Source organism: Arachis hypogaea, chromosome 4, assembly GCF_003086295.3.
Source record: "Arachis hypogaea cultivar Tifrunner chromosome 4, arahy.Tifrunner.gnm2.J5K5, whole genome shotgun sequence".
Lineage (NCBI taxonomy): Eukaryota > Viridiplantae > Streptophyta > Magnoliopsida > Fabales > Fabaceae > Arachis > Arachis hypogaea.
The window spans coordinates 2,595,137-2,612,725 of record NC_092039.1 but is presented as its reverse complement, the minus strand read 5'-3'; the positions used below and the strand labels follow the sequence as shown (position 1 = coordinate 2,612,725).

General features: G+C 29.1%; 1 protein-coding gene across 1 annotated transcript; it reads left to right on the top strand.

The window, feature by feature from the left end:
* Positions 1-1,368: 1,368 nt before the first annotated feature.
* Positions 1,369-13,958, top strand: LOC112794151 (endoglucanase 24-like). The gene is made up of 6 exons (XM_025836272.3): positions 1,369-1,591; positions 2,339-2,622; positions 2,841-3,278; positions 11,113-11,260; positions 12,044-12,210; positions 13,623-13,958. The coding sequence occupies exons 1-6, from the start codon at positions 1,369-1,371 to the stop codon at positions 13,956-13,958; spliced, it is 1,596 nt and encodes a 531-aa protein (XP_025692057.1).
* The last annotated feature ends 3,631 nt before the right edge of the window (positions 13,959-17,589 follow it).

The following is a 17,589-nucleotide window of genomic DNA, read 5'->3' as shown; positions in this document are numbered from 1 at the left end:
GAGATATCCTCTCCAAATAAAAACAATTTCTCTTGAAGAATACTATTATTCTCCATTATTTCCAAACACCTCATTTGCCAACTCTTATTATAATCTCTAATAACACAAGCAAAACCAACACTATCACCCGAACTAGGATAACTAGCATCACAATTAATCTTGAAAATATCGATGGATGGGGCATTCCAAAAACCATTTAAACTAGAGTGAAGGGACATGCGTTGTAATTCAAAAATATTCCTAAACTGCTTTTCTGAAGTTAATGCGAGACAAATCACTTTTTTCGGAGGCCAAATTTCATGAGAATTAAAGATGTCATTATTCCTTACTTGTCATATCTACCAAAGTCGCGAAAAGAACTTGAACGGATGCTCTCTGCTATGATACAAGAACCAGTTCTTTAAATCCAAAGGATGACAAGAAATATCTAACCTATGCCATACAAGCTGAGTTTTTCGACAATGTAAAACCGATTCATGGCTAAAAAGACATTTTGGGCACCTATCCGATGATGATATTCCTCTTCTAAAGCGAAAACTTGCAGTAAGAAGAGCCTTCTTAAGACCCACGTAAGCCAAAAACTTGTGCTTTTCTAGAACAAGCTGGCGCCAAAGCCAAAGCCAATTCTCCCACTCCTCTCAACCAAATAACTGCTTACACAACCACAAGTAATCATTGCATGAGTCAGACTTTGACAGCAGACCCAAACCAATACCAACCCACTTTTAAACTTACTTACACATGTAGAATGTAAGAGAGAATATTACCTTTAATTATATCTTAATAAGTTTGTTTCGTGAATTTTTTTTTGAATTTGAGTAAATTTTTATAATTTTTTTAATTTATCTTACGTTAAAAACTTTTTTCAAAATCAATAAATATCAAATTTTAAATTTGTAAGTCATAGAAATTCTGATAAATTATTTTAGTATAACTATATTATAGTGACTATGGTAATTCGATAACTATAGTGTTTTAAAAATATTACTAAAATATATAAAAAAAATAATTTAAATTTTAATAATACTTACATAATCATATTAAAACTCATCAATTTCGATACTATATTATGAAACTACTCTTTTTAAAAACTAAAACGGATAAAAAAAATTTTATTTTACATCGCTGTCGTTTTTATAACAACTATGAAGTAGAGCATCATTCCTTAGACTTGTCTCATTTACTCACTTGTCCTCTGGATTCCTCTATCCTTGTTGCACAATAAAAAATAAAATAAATATATTTATTCATAGATATAAGATGGAAAAAACACCATATGGTACATCTCAAAAACCATAAATTGCCTTTATTTTCAATTCTACTAAGTACTTTGAATGGTTCTGCTGCAGCAGCATTGAATCGAATCGAATGGAAGAGAAAGTCGCTAAGAAGAAAAACGTGGGTGCTTTGTGTTGGTGGCTAACAGTTTCCATGATTGGAATGGTGGTAGTAGGTGCTGCTGTTCTTCTTTTACTCAAAAAGCTTCGTCACCATGCTTCACCGCAAACCTTATCAACACTCCCCACCAACATTGTTCAGAAATATGCCTCAGCCCTCGAATTGTCTCTGCAATTTTTCGACGTCCAAAAATGTAATCAAATACATAGAACATCGTATTATGCTGTTCATTCTCCATTGCTATTCTATAACCTTGTTTGTTACAGTGAAGTTAGAATTTTTGTGGATTCAATACCTTTGTAACACCTTAACAACCAACAGTTCCGACCATGGCAGTAGCGATGGGCCGGGGAATGGTGGAGAGAAACGGCAACAGTGGCGGCGCCCATGGCACCGGTGGAGACTCCTCCTTCCCCAAGTTCCCTGACTTCCTCTCTCTCGGTTTGGCGACGGCATAATTAATTGGGATCAATTAATATTATTTAGTATATCTGAATATTTATTATAGAAGATTACGTCTTATTATTAAAATTCTTTTACTACTTATAAATACTTTTTTATATTGTATTATTTTAAACAACTTAAATACACAATAATATACCATTCTTTTTTCAATTTAATCTCTTATTTTTAACAAGACCCAAATGGCACCTTTGGTAGCCACGGGAACATCCCCATTTCCGTCGCCGTCTTCTCCCTCTGGTTCTGTTTCTCTGACCTCATCTCACAGTCTTGTTCCTAACATTTTACATGAAGTTAATATATGAAGTTAATATTTAAGGATAATTTTAAATAAAATAAAAAATTTTAGAGACAAAAATAGATATTTTTTAAAAGAATCACAAACATTAAAACATAAAAAATATACTTTACCAACAATTTTATTATTAGATTATTAGTGTTGACATATTTAATTGAAAAATAATGGTATTGCATGCAGCTGGGAAGTTACAGAATAACAGAATTCCATGGAGAGGGGATTCAAGTCTGAAAGATGGAAAAGAAGCAGGTTTGGATCTAAGTAAAGGAATGTATGATGCGGGTGATCTCATGAAATTTGGTTTTCCAATGGCCTTCACTGCAACCATGTTGTCATGGTCGATTCTTGAATATGGGAATAGAATGGAAGCTGTGAAGCAGCTACAATATGCTCAGGATTCGCTTAAGTGGATCACTGATTATCTTATCAATGCTCATCCTTTTGAAGATGTTCTTTATATTCAGGTGAATCATTTTTTTTTTGTTGATTGATTTCTTAGTTTGAACCCTGTGTTTTACTTTCATATAATCTTGTTTAATTTGTCATAATCCCATCATATGCTGTTGTTATAATTAAGATTAAGTACAATTTTGATCCTTATAATTTAAAATGAGAGAGTGACAAGTGACATTTTAATTGTAAAATTAGTAAAATATAATAGATTTTTGTTTTGTGATTGAAGGTTGGGGATCCTGGGGTAGATCACAATTGTTGGGAAAGACCTGAAGATACAAGTGAGAAAAGGCCAGTGATTGAAGTAAATTCATCATATCCAGGAACAGAAGTAGCAGCAGAAACTGCAGCAGCAATGGCCTCAGCATCTCTTGTTTTCAAGAACCTGGATCCCGCTTATTCCGGAATCCTCCTCGCTCATGCTCAACAGCTCTTCACCTTCGCTGACACTTTCAAATGTTCTTACACTGTTAGCATTCCTCAAGTGAACCCCTTTTATAAATCATCTGGTTTTGGTGATGAACTCTTATGGGCTGCTACTTGGCTCTACCATGCAACAAAGGATCCATCATATCTCAATTATGTCACGCTACAGAATGCAAAAGCATTTGCAAATTTTGGTGCTTTCTCATGGTTTAGTTGGGATGATAAGCATGCTGCAGTCCAGGTACAAATTATTATTGTGTCACTTTCTGAAACATTTGTGATATAAAAATGTCATTCCTACACCAAAATTTGCCACCAATATATTTATAATGTATTTATGTAAAAATTTATATATGGTTTAATTTATTTTCAATGTGTATTATACTAGTGTTAAACCCGTGCGATGCACGGGCTTATATTTAAATTTAATAAGTTAAATTAAAAATAATATTTTATACCTATATATTTTTTAAAGTTAGTATAACACTATTATCGTCCTTATATAATAAACGTGTTAAATATGTTGTTTTATCTTTATTCAAAGTAAAATATAAATAGAAGAGTTTGAAGTTTATAATATTCTTGAATCATAAGGAGGGAGACATGAAAAAAATAAAAACATATATAATTGTAATAATAGCATGTTAATTTTACACTAAATTTTTTTTTATCAAAAAGCTAATAAAAATTTATCGACAACCTAGTATCTTACTAACTTCATTAGAAAAGCAATTGGCATAGGATGTTGTGCTCCTTGTTACACATTTCATTTCAAATCTGAAAAAGGAGTTATAAATAAATTAGTTATATTTATAGTAAATATTTGTACAAAAGTATAAATCATAACATGCTATTAAAGTGAAAATAATATTATTCTTACCTAAATATTATTAAAAACCTCTTTGAATACGACATTTGTTGTTGATAACTTTGGATTACCGTCTTCGTCTAGAATTAAAACCCTGAGGCCACTGCGACTCTTAACTCTTGACAAAGCAACATAAAGTTGTCCATGGGTGAACACTGATTTTGGCAAATAAAGTCCTACATGTGATAATGATTGACCCTGACTCTTGTTAATGGTCATTGCAAAGCATACTGTTAATGGAAATTGTCTCTGTTGGAACTTAAATGGAAATCCTGAATCTGAAGGGATCAAGTTCATTATTGGAATGTACACTTTATCTCCAAAATTTCTACCGGTCACTATCATCCCTCCAATTACGTTGCTGCCAAGTTCGTTAACTATTAATCTTGTCCCGTTGCATAAACCCAAAGTCTGGTCTATGTTTCAGAGTAGCATTACAGCGACTCCTGTCTTCAAAGTCAACTTGTGATTGGGTAGTCTCGAACATTATATCATTTAGGAACTCTGGTGTGAACCACTCTTGTTGTACATCTTCATTCTCATCAGCTTGACATATTGTGTTAGAGCTCAAATACTCCTTTTCTATCCCTGGAAAAATTGTCAAGACAAAATCGTTTACCTTCTCGACACTCTCAAGCGTGGGTGCAAGAATTGCCCTACTCTAAAAATACCTGTAATCTGACATGTTTTACAATAATTTGGATATGCAAAGTCTACCAAATGGTCATCAGTAGTTGTAATCAATAGATCATCTGAAATTTCAACTTCTGATTCATCACCAACAATAGAGACAATATTTCCATTTCCAACATCAAGTATCCAATTAGCAAATCTCTTCATTTCACCTTCATCTTGATCCGAAGAAGACATTAGAAGCCTCATATTTGTATGCAGTTTCAGAACCTTACAAAATGACCAGAGATGGGATGAGTTAATAACGGATGCCAATATATCGTGTCTACTTCCTTTCGGAATCACCAGAAGTATCTGTCTGAAATCACCTCCTAGAACAACAACCTTACCACCAAATGGTTTATGTGTCTTATGTTGATCGGTAACTGACATAAGATCCCTGAGCGTCCGATCAAGTGCTTCAAAGCACATTTTATTGAGCATTGGAGCTTCATCCCAAATTATTAAGCTACTTTGGATGAGCAGCTCAGCCTTCAAATTGTCATGCTTGATGTTGCAAGTAGATTCATCAGTAATTGTAATGGGTATTGAAAATCTAGAATGAGTCGTTCTGCCACCAAGTAGGAGTAAAGAAGCAATTCCACTGGATGCGACATTTAAAATAATCTTTCTTCTAGACCGAATAGTAGAAGAAAGTTCATTTCAAATAAATATCTTACCACACCCACCATGCCCATAAAGAAGTAAAAATCACCAGAGTATGTAATAACAGCGTTGAGTATCTCATCAAATATTAACCTTTGCTCATGAGTCATCTTTTGTTTCGTAAATAAGTTTGTATGAGTCAACTCATTTGTGTCATATGCTAAATCCTTCTCTATTAGCTTATTCTGAAAAAGGCGAATATCAGACATCTCAGGATATGGCATTAATTGATAGTCTCTTAAAGATCTCGCATTGCTGTTGAGTATCTTCTCATCAATCTCAATAAGGCAGAGATTTTTCAATTCGTCATGAGTCATGTTTAGTCATAGTAAAAGCACATGGTGATTTTATGAAATATTTAATAAGTAATTCCAAAATAAAACTATTAATATTATTAATAAAAATAAAGATAATAAGAGAATACAATCTTGATATAAAAAAAAGACATAGTAAAATACTTTGGTTTTTCAAAGCTTTTCTCCTCTCATATAGTATTCCATCAGCTAATAATGTCCAAGTTGCATTCCAAACACGCTCTGGATTGCTATTGCTATTAGATATCAGTAGCATCGCAAATAGTTTTCTCAATTGATGACCAGATGCGAGTTCAGCTACCTCATTAATAGCTACAATGAATTTTCTATCATCGCACAGTAGTCCCATGGAATAGCAAGCATCTTGGAAGCTAGAATATATAATTCCATTAACTGTCCTAATATACTCATATGTTGTGCAACCTCTCTGAACAGCTAACAAAATTCTCATATAATAAATATCACATGTACCCGGTGGAACATAATTTAACCTCCCGATAGAATACCCTCTTTTGCATGGATGCCATTCCCTTGATACTCTATCATAAACAAATTGATTTGGAAACTCACCATACGTCAAAGTTTGACCTGCTTCAAGTTTTTTATTGGCCTCCATCCATGCTAAGAATATCGTACATTTTTCTTCCTCTTCTTCCACGATTTCTTCAAGATCGTCATCATCTTTAAAGATAATATTTTGCTCTCCAGGAAAATGAAAGGTTAATCTCATCATTGAAGGCCACCTTTGATGAATATCATACGCTAAGGTTCTCCACACAGTCTCACATGCAGACAAATACTTGTCAATAGCTAAATAATATATAGAGAATATTGTATTTTATGGGCTTTCATTCGGCCAAAATACTCATGACATGTTAGTTATTTTTTTGTATAAAATCTACCTTAAATTGTGCTCCGTTTTATATTTTCTTTGTCTTTTAATATCAATTTTCTCTTCAATCTTGCTTGTCTTTGGACTTCTTGCATCTTTCAATATATACTTGAAAATACTAAATAAATAAATTTTTTAACCAATTAAAAATATATATACATTATACATAATACATTTTTATTATTAATTTTTTTATATTATTAAAAAAATAAAGTACACAGGAGTACACATATGGTAGCGTTTATTTTTGGTATACATGTCCATCAAAACATAGACACGGGAGTACACAGAGTACATGTATGGTGTTTGTTTACTGACACAAAAATAATGAAAGACATGGTCATACACAAACACCTATTAAAAATATGTATTTTGTGTCTCTTTAAAATACTGAGACACTAATTTTTTTACAATTTTTTCTCATGTCTAACTTACCATATAGAATATGAAATTAGTGTCTTCTCATGTCTATGTAAAATCGCACAGCTTTTATTTTCATTGGTTGCTTTAATTTCCTTTTTATTCTCATTTATTTAGTTACGTAAACATATTTTACGAAAAATAATATATATATTTTTTATAAAAGTATCTTTTTTTCAAATAAATATAAGTTTAATCTCATGATCAATAAATTCAAGTTATAGTTAAAATTTTTTTTCATTTCCTTAAATAAAGAGATTGAGAATGAATAACTTATAAGTAGAAAGAGAGAAAAAGATGAAAGTACATCTATTGTTGTGCCGAGATAATCTAAAAAATAACAATGTAAACGAAGTAAATAGAAAAAATTTATAAATGTGACAAATAAAAAAATTTAAATTTAAAAATCAAAACGGTTAAGAAGCCACTTAATTAGGAATTAGTATTAGAATTTTAAATTTCAAATTTTTAAATAGAATTTCCTAATTAGCTAGTGCAAATTTAAAATTTTTAAATAAACTTTTTTAATTAAACGTTTATTGTTCATTAAGAATATAGGAATTTGTTAATTTAAAAATAATTTTTATTAGTTTCGTCATAAATAGTATCAATCCTATTATTTATCTATAAAAATAAATAAAATTAAATATAATCTAAAAATTAATAACCTTATAAATTAGGTAAATTTAGAAAAAATATTTAAAAAGAGAGAAAAAGATGAAAATACTTCTATTGTGGAGAGATAATCTAAAAAATAATAATAAAAATTTATAAATATGGCAAGTAAAAAAATTTAAATTTAAAAATCGAAATGGTTAAGAACTTACTTAATTAGAAATTAGTATTAGAAATTCAATTTTCAAATTTTTAAATAGAAATTTCTAATTAGCTAGTATAAATTTTAAATTTTTAAATAAATTTTTCTAATAAAATGTTCGTTGTCTATTAAGAATATAGAAATTTGTTAATTTAAAAATAATTTTTTTTAGTTTCATCATAAACAGTATTAACTTTATTGTAACTTTTCTAAAATTTAAACAATATTATATTTTTTTAAATAGTATAAATAACCTCACATCTTAATAAGACTGGTAATTATATTTACTTTATTATAATCCTTTGTAATTAGCGTAGTAGCTTATAAATTATATAAATTCTTAAAAAATATTCTCAAACCCAATTGCTTACGTAAAAATTTAAAAAAAAAGTATATTTGAATTTAAATTTAAAATTCTAACCATAATACTTTAATTAAAATTATAATTAGATTTTTTTTAAATAAATACACATTAAAAATTAATAACTAACTTAAGTGTATCAACAATAATTCAAAGAAAAAATTTATAACTTTATGACATTAAATATTAAATTAGATATTATCAGAATATTAATGGTGAAAATTAAATTAAAAATAAAACCACAAGTAATAACCAAATAACTTCAATTTACATTTAAAAAAATTCTAAATTCCAAACATAAAAATTGAAAAGAACCAAAAGAAAAATAACAACTCAAGAAAAGACAATGTTTCCACCAAAACAAACATATGCTTGGCATTATTCTATTAGATAGACTCTAAAAGGGATTCCAAAACATGTGCATCCAAATTCTCAAGTTTCTTTCTCAATCTTAATCTTCTTGCAAGTTGAGGTATCTCCTTCCACCTTCGATTCTTCCGACTCCGAGGATAATCGCTTAGTTGGTGTAATAGCATTTTCCAACAATTCAGATTCATCATTGGCCGCAACTTCATTGGAGAATTCAAACAATAAATTCTGTATAAAATACCACGTTAAATTAAAGACTTCTTTCTAATCTTTGATTTTATCTCACTAATATCTTTTGAATAAAATTAAGATCTAATTTTGAGAGAACAAACAAACAAAAAAAATTATTTTTTGAACAAATACCTTAGCACCTTCTACTTTCTCCCCTTCAATGATTGAGAATGTCTTTGAAATTGGAAGCAAACCACGGGTGTAGTCAACATCCTAAAATTATAATTAATTATTAATTATTATTTATAAATTAGATACTACTAATGACTAAGGAAGCAAAAAATATATTAATTTTTAATAGAAAGTACACTTATAATTATACTCACAATTTGAATAGGGTGAGTCTCTTTGAATTTATTTATAAGGTCCACATTATCAGTCATCTTCTTAACTTTATAAGAAGGTGAAAAATGTAGATTATCAGATATTTGAACTTCAACGATGAAGAGAAAGGTCTTATCAATTAGGTTGAGCAAAAGTGTAGGTGTATCCGATAAATTTCCTTTCTGAAGGGTATTACATAATATATTAATAATAAATAATATAAAAATTACCAATAAAAATATCTTCACTATGTTTTTAGAAATAAACATTGGTTAGATCTTATCAATAGGAGTGGATCAAGTATCTTCACACAGCTCTTTTTCAAAATTTTTTTTACCTACTTGTCAAAGACTACAAAACATGCACAGTCAGAATCATCAATGATACCAAGCTTTATTCGGTACTTGCTTAAAAAAGAAAATAATATAAGAAAAAGTTAAATATAGACTATTCAATATCTAATCCAATGTGCATAGACTTTAATTTAAAAAAATAAATAAATAACCTTGGAGTTATGGAAAAAGGGAGACGGCCACAACTTGAACATTTGAAAGTTTTTGTAAAAACATATGTGGACGTGTTGCATTCACATTGGTCGTACCACCAGTCTGGAGTATCCATAATATGAGTTATAGTAGCCAAGACAACACAAATAGCATTCTAAATAAAAAATTAATGATTAAATCCCTAAATAAACAAATAAATAATATAAATTTAAAATAAAATAGAAAAATATTAGTAAAAAACTCACGTCTTCATCGAGCCAAACCATCTCAATTGAGTATGGCAATGGAGAATTTTTGTAACTTGGTAGTGTCCATAACCGTAATACTCGTATACGTACACACAAATTGTCAATTGTAGGATTGATGTCAGCAATTTTGTGAATACCAGCCATTGGAATAAGTAGAGAGATTTTGGATATATGTAAAGAAAGAGATTGATGTACTTTAAATTGTGGTGCTTTACATCTTTCATCACTTATACTTTTATAGTTGCATCATAACTAAATTTTTTAAAATTTGGTTGACTTTAATTTAAAATTTTAAAAATAACAAACCAAGTAAAACAACCCAAACTTAAAATTTAAAAATAACAACCTAAACAAATAATAATTTAAAAAATCTAAACTAACGTAAATCGTTATAGTAATATTAGTATGTAACAGCCGAAATATAATTAACGTAAATTTTTTTAAAACTCTAAATTTTTTTAAAAGAACGTATGTAGTTGCAAATTTTAAAAAAATCAACAAAATTTTAAAAAATAATAGTAAAAAGAATTAACAAATTTTTAAAAAATAACAACCTAAGTAAAATAATTTAAAATTTAAAAAATAATAATCTAAGTACAATAATCTAAAATTTAAAAAATAACAACTTGAATAAAATAATTTGAAATTTAAAAAATAACAACCTAAGTAAAACAACCCAAACTTAAAATTTGAAAATAACAACCTAAGCAAATAATAATTTATAATTAATAAATATAATTCTAAAAATTTCTAATGACGACACCTAAGCAAATAAACTCCCAGACTCAACGTATGAGCGCCACGTCAGTATATGAGCTTCCCATTTGTATACTATAAAGATTTTAATATATATTATACTGGTGACTGACTTTGGTGACTAATTTTAGTGTAAGCATAGCATAATTATTTATGATAAATTAGAACATCCAAATGATTTTAAGTAAACAAACAGGTGAATGCTATGGTGTCTAAAAAGTGATACCTATTTATTAAAAAAGGTTAAAAATTATTATTTGATTTAAAAAATAAAAATAAATAATTTAAAAAAATCAAAACTTATCACAAAAAATAAGTTAGGCAAAGTTTAGGCAAAAACTCATAAGCACCGTAGAATTGGCCAAACTGTTCTAGATTTGCTTTCAATAAATTTGTAAAGTAGAACAAATTTTTCAAGCATTATGAGATGATAATAAATTAAAAAAACTACCTCTTAAATAATTTTATCTTTAAAAACTAAAATGTTCTTTAATGTATGCCTAATGAATTAGGAAATACATAGATGAATTAGGCACATTTTTTTTTTTTGGTAGTTTAGGCACATTTATTTTGGATAAATCTTCTGTTATTACTTTGAACATAACCCAGGTTTTCTGTGATGTTGAACTAGGTTCTTTTGTCCAGAATTAACTTTTTTGGTGCAAAAGACATTACAATTGACGAGGACCTCGATCTTCAGATGTATAGAGAAACCGCTGAAATTGTTATATGCACTCTTCTGCCAGATTCACCAACAGCTACCACCATGAGAACTAAAAGTACCATTTAGAATTTTCAGTCTAATTAATTCTTTCATATTTTTTATTAATAAAATTTCTTAATTATGGTGGGTTTCCTATCTTCCTCGAATTAATATCTTATTTCCTTTAAGTCTTTAACATAGCCTGAGAATACTAGGGTTACTTTTGATAATTTTTTTTTTAAAAAATAACAATATAGTAATACCCTAATAAAAAGAAGAATTCTATTATTTTTATTATTTTGCCATAAAAAATATATTTATTATTTTACTTATATGTTTTCTAATAGTATTCTTAATTATTTAATAATTTAATAATTTTTTTATTTGTTAAATTTCAGACTTTCTGATAACTTTCATTCAAGTTAAATGTAGTACCTGTAAAATAATTTATAACATTGGATAGAAGATGTTAAGACCACTCAAAAATATTGCAGGTCTATCTTATTATACTGTCATGACAGTTTTAATTATTCTACTGTAAAATATTTAATTAATTTTGGATTAACTACTTTTTAAAAAAAATATGAAATACTATGTATACGTATACATAAATATATACTGATTAACTTTTATATTCATAGAGAATCTTTATTATATATGTATACTCTCTTAGTCTATTTTCGAAATAGAAAAATATTATATCGTTGTTGTTTTTTTTTCACAATTATTTATCTAATATCTCTAGATGAAGTGAAATGACTTAATTAATAACAAAGTATGTTTTGTTATTTAAACACGTTTTTCCTTATTAACTTTGCTACTTTCTTTATTACACAATTTATAACTTGAACGAATGCAGGTGGATTGATATGGTTACAACCTTGGAACTCTCTGCAACATGCAGTGGCTTTTGCATTCTTAGCTGTTGTTTATAGTGATTATATGCTGACATCACAAACTGAAGCTCTATATTGTAGTGGAAAATTGTATAAGCCTTTAGATCTTCGCAAATTTGCCATATCTCAGGTATGGTATGTATTTTTGGCAAAATAAGGTTGCATTTGATTTATATTTTTATTTTTTATTTTTATTTTTAGTATTTTTTAGTTTTTAAATTTTGTGAAGAAAAAAATAAAAATAAAATTTTACTATTTTTACTTTTTTTTTATAAAATTCAAAAAACAAAAAATATTAAAAATAAAAATAAAAAATAAAAACACAAACCAAACGCCTTAAATTTCATATTTTTCATTCATAATACTAGTAATTAATGTGCATTTGAGCTTGTGATTATAAATTGATACTTCATTATGACCCAAATCACTTTAATTTAGAACGGAAGTTAATTTTTGCAGTATATGAAGTTTTTTTTAATCAATCTTATTAAGATATTTTAGCCAATAGTGTAAACCACCAAAATTGTCTTTGAATTATTTATTCATTGACTTAAGTACTCTTAATTTATTATAACAAGAAGAATATTTTCAAAATATGCCAAAAGAGGGTAGTTTAAAGAAGTTTCCAAATTATGATTTGATCGCTTAAGTTCATAAAATTTATTTTTAATATTTACCAAACGTTTATAATAATGTATAACCATGCAATGCATGTTTCTTTGTTTTCTTTTTTATATTTAAATAATTTTTCATATTTTTTTTACAAATACATACTTAATCATTGCTTATTATTTCAGTCAAAGAGATCTCACTAATAAATGAGATAATTTTAGAGTCATAAATAAATAAATTTAAACACCCAATCGCTCTCTCTAGATTATATTATAACTCATGGTCCATTAGGATCTCTTAGATTGTTTGCACATTAAATAACTTACCTTCTTTTAGTTCTAACTTCTAAGTGAGATTAATTGTTTTAAGCTTTTCTGCTGGTGCAATGTTACTTCTTATATTATATGATTCTTTATACTACATTTTTGTTTAAATTTTCTACTTTAGCAAATAATTTGATATACATATATACATATGGTTTAATCATTCTGTCGAAATGTATACTTTTATCAAAATTTCAATTAAGTTTTTATATATATTTTTTTAATTAGATCCCTATATTATATCAGATTTTGTAATTAAGTTCCTATCGTAACAAAAACATTAGAATTAACGAAATAATCTATTAAACTATACAAAATATTTAGTCAAGTATTAAACATATTTATTTTATTTAATAAAATATTCTATTAATTCTAATGTTTTTATCACAGCAGAAATTTAATTACAAAATTTGATACGGTATAAAGATTTAAGTAAAAAAATATATAAAAATTTAATTAAAAATTTAGTAAAACTATAGAGACTGAAAGAATAATTAAACATATATATAGATCATACTTTATAGTACCATACTGAATGCATATATGTGCAAAGTAGCTTATAATATGATTGAATGAATGCTGAAAATAGAAAATTCAAAAATTTCAGGCAGAATATGTGTTGGGAGAAAATCCATTGAAGATGAGTTATCTTGTAGGATATGGAAGTCATTATCCAAAATATGTGCATCATAGAGGATCTTCCATTCCAGTTAATGCAACAGAGATTGGATGCAAGGTTGGATTTAAAAAGTGGTATGCCTCACCAAAACCTAACCCTAATGTACCATTTGGAGCTTTAGTGGGTGGACCCTTCTTCAATGAGACGTATAATGATTTAAGGAACAATTCAATGCAAGCTGAACCAACCACTTATAATAGTGCACTCTTTGTTGCTCTCCTCTCTGGTTTGGTTGCCACTTCTTCTGTAGTTACGTCTTTCTAGAATTGTTTCAAAATATGCGTTGGTTTTTGCTTTTTGGATTATTAAAAATATTATTATATCTAAAAAGTGAAGATCACAATTATTTTGAAAGGAAAAAAGTATCCAATATTCAATATGATTGTAGATATGTAAATTCTATATAAATTTTTTTCTCAAACAAAAATGATTTTGATATAGAGTAGTTAATGTTTGTTATAAGATCTAATGTTTCGACAATCATATATATATCCTCTTTATTATGTTTGGTTTTCATAATTAAGGTTTTAAAAATCGAATAGGTCATTAAACCGTTCTAACTATTAATTAATTAATTTATTAATTTATTGATTTAATTGATTTAATTGTAATTTAAACAAAATAATTATTTTATAATAAAATAATAAATAAAATATAAATAAATATACTACAATATAATTATATTTTAGCATAAATCTTAAAATGTTATCTAAAGTAAAAATATTACATCACTCAAAACATTATAATTAATCTCATTTAAATATAAACTAAATAAATATCTAAATATTAAAAGATAAATATTAAAATTTGTTATTAATCATCAAAATCAAAAGAGAAGAACTATATTAAAAACTTTCAACTACTTATTGGAGTACACACTTTCAAATGGTGATTTATTCATTTTTTTCAAATATCTCTTTTAACTTTGTTAAGAACAATTCTTTAATTAAATAGTCAAAGCACAATACAGAGAATGCAAAAAATTAAGCTACACAAAGTATAAGAATGCAAAAACAGCATAAAAAACAGCAACACGGTTTTCGTATATATATTTTTGAGCTGATAAACTTCTTCCTCATTATCTTTGGAAAAAATTATACAATTATCCACAAAGAGAAGGTCTGAAATAGCTGGTGCAGTAGGGACAATTTTAACTCCAGAAATTCTGCCCTCTTCTCTAGCCTTGTCCATAAGGATGGGGAAAACCTCAGCCGCTATGATAAAAAGGTATGGCAATAGGGAATCTCCTTGTCCAAGTCCCCTCTGCGGCACAACGTTCCTTGACAAAAGTCTATTAATTTTAATCTTATAACTGACTTGTCTCACACACTTCATCATTATCTTGACCCAATGCGAGTTGAACCCAAAGGCCTTTAGAGTTGCTTCTAGGAATGACCATTCCAACCTATCATAAGCTTTATTCATGTCAACCTTAATGGCTAAATTCCTGGAAGCATTCGTTCCTTTTTTTATTTAAAGCATGGAATATTTTCTACACAATTACCATGTTATCTTGAATCAGGCGTCCCCCCACAAAAGTATTTTGGATGGGTGATATAATCTTATCTATTATTCTTCTAAGCCTAATAACTATCACCCTAGAGATAATCTTGTAAATGAAGTTGTAACAGCTAATCGACCTAAGCTAATTAAGGGTTTTCGGGTAGTTAGTCTTAGAGACCAATGCCAAAAAGGTTTCTCTAATACTGCTTGGTAAATTTTCGTTATGAAAAAAGCTATTAACAACTTCACAAACCTCTTTCTCAACAACTGTCCAATGCTTTTGAAAGAACAGACCATTTAATCCATCTGGTCTTGGTGTCTTGAGACTTTCAAGGCTAAAGGTAGCTTCTTTGATCTCCTGATCAGTAACCTCCTTCATGAGCTCCCTATTCATATCTTTAGTCACTAGCTCAAATAGGAATATTACTTATGCATTCAGTCATATTTAAATTCTCTGAAGTCTTAAAAATATTCTTAAAAAGATCTGCTGCCAACTTTAGAATATCATTCTCCCTACACACCCATTCTCCTCTGAAATCTTTTAATCTGTCTATCCTATTTCTATCCCTTCTTTGGATGGTAGAGGCATGAAAAAAAGATGTATTCTTATCCCCAAATTTCAACCATTTCATTCTCGACCTTTGATTCCAATATTTTTCCTCTTGTCTCCATAATCTAGTAATCTCCATTTTTAGTCTGTTGATCTGCTGTTGCTGTGTCTCTGTACATTCTCCGTCCTATGCTTGCTTGAGACTGTACTTCAGTTTTTCTATTCCAACATCTACCCTCTTAAAATTTTTTCTACTCTATTTGATCAATTCCTTCTTACAATTTTGTATCCTTCGATCCAAATTCGTCCAATGACCAACTCCACTATTACAATAAGAACTAGTCCATCCCTTCCTTATATCAGTGTCACAGTCAGCATGGTAAGTCCAATAAGCTTCAAATTTAAAACTTCTACTCCTCTTTCCTTGTGGCTCAACATTGAGAACTAGAGGAGTATGATCTGAGCTTATAGTTGGTAAGGCTGAAAGTGTCGCATGTTGAAAATCTCTTCTCCATTTCCAATTGACGAGTACTCTATCTATCCTCTCTTTAGTAACAAAATCATTCCTTGGGTTACTAAACCATGTGTATTTCATCCCTTATAGTTCTAAGTCCATGAGTGCATTTTCATCTACAAAAGTCCTAAAAGTTTCAATTTGACTAGTCGATTTTGGGTGCAATCCTACTTTTCTCCTCTTGTGAAATTACATCATTAAAGTTCCCAATAAAAATTTTTGGCTCTTCCAAATTTTGATTAGCACAAGTTAACTCCTTCCATAACTTCTTTCTTCTCTTGTGATTTAGATGGCCATAAACAAAAGTTGCTTTCCAATCCTTATCATTGTCACTGCTGATTTTAGTTTTTATAAAGTTGTCACACCAAGTATAAACATGAACATTTATATTATTCTTCCAAAATAAACAGTCCCCCAGACAGCCCCTAGAATTTCACACAAAACATGTCAAAACTTAACTTTCTCCAAATTCTATCACAACTTAGTTTGCTAGCTTTGGTCCCCATAAGGAACAAAAGGGACGGCATGAAAGATTTACAGACACTTTTTAATTCATACACTGTCGAAGGGGCCTCCATCCCTCGACAGTTCCAGCTAACGACAATCATGGCTGTTGGTGGGGCATGTCAAGGCCCGCCTGCTCGGCCGTGATTGTTACAGCTTCGTTTTTGAACTTCTTACCTGGTTCTTGCATACAAAGGTCTTCTGCTTCTTTCATATTTACTTCATAATCTACCTTGTTGCTTGTATCTCTTTTTCTTTTAAGGTTCAGAGTCATCTCTATGTTATAAGCCAGCTTCAAAGCCCACTGATGATCATTCCTCTGTTGTGGCATTGCAATGTCATCCTCTTCCATTTCTAGCTGATCCTCAGCTAGTTCGATGTAATACTTATCCCCATTCTCCATTCTCTGAATCATGGTTCTGCTACTTGTAGTAACAATTCTTTCATTTTTTATTTTTTTCTGTAACTCCACAGCTACCCTGCATTATGCCTTATGATTTCTATCTCTCTCTCTACTTGTTTCAGCATTTCCTTGTTGTCATGTTGAATTTGTTGGGTATCCTTCTTGCCAAAAAGGCTTTCTAGCTCTTCCCTAATTGTTAGACACATGTCACTCTCCCTGTCACCTTCCTCTACTTGCTGGTTTTTTGTTTGGCCCTCAATTTCCTTCAGCCCAGCTAGTTGTAACTCATTCAGTGTTGATTTCGTAGCGAAAATTTAGGCATCGTTATTATCCATGACTTATATATAGTCCTCTTTCCCCTCCTTGTTATCCTGAATATTGCATGGTCTATATACTTCTTGATTCAAAGAGAAAATCACAT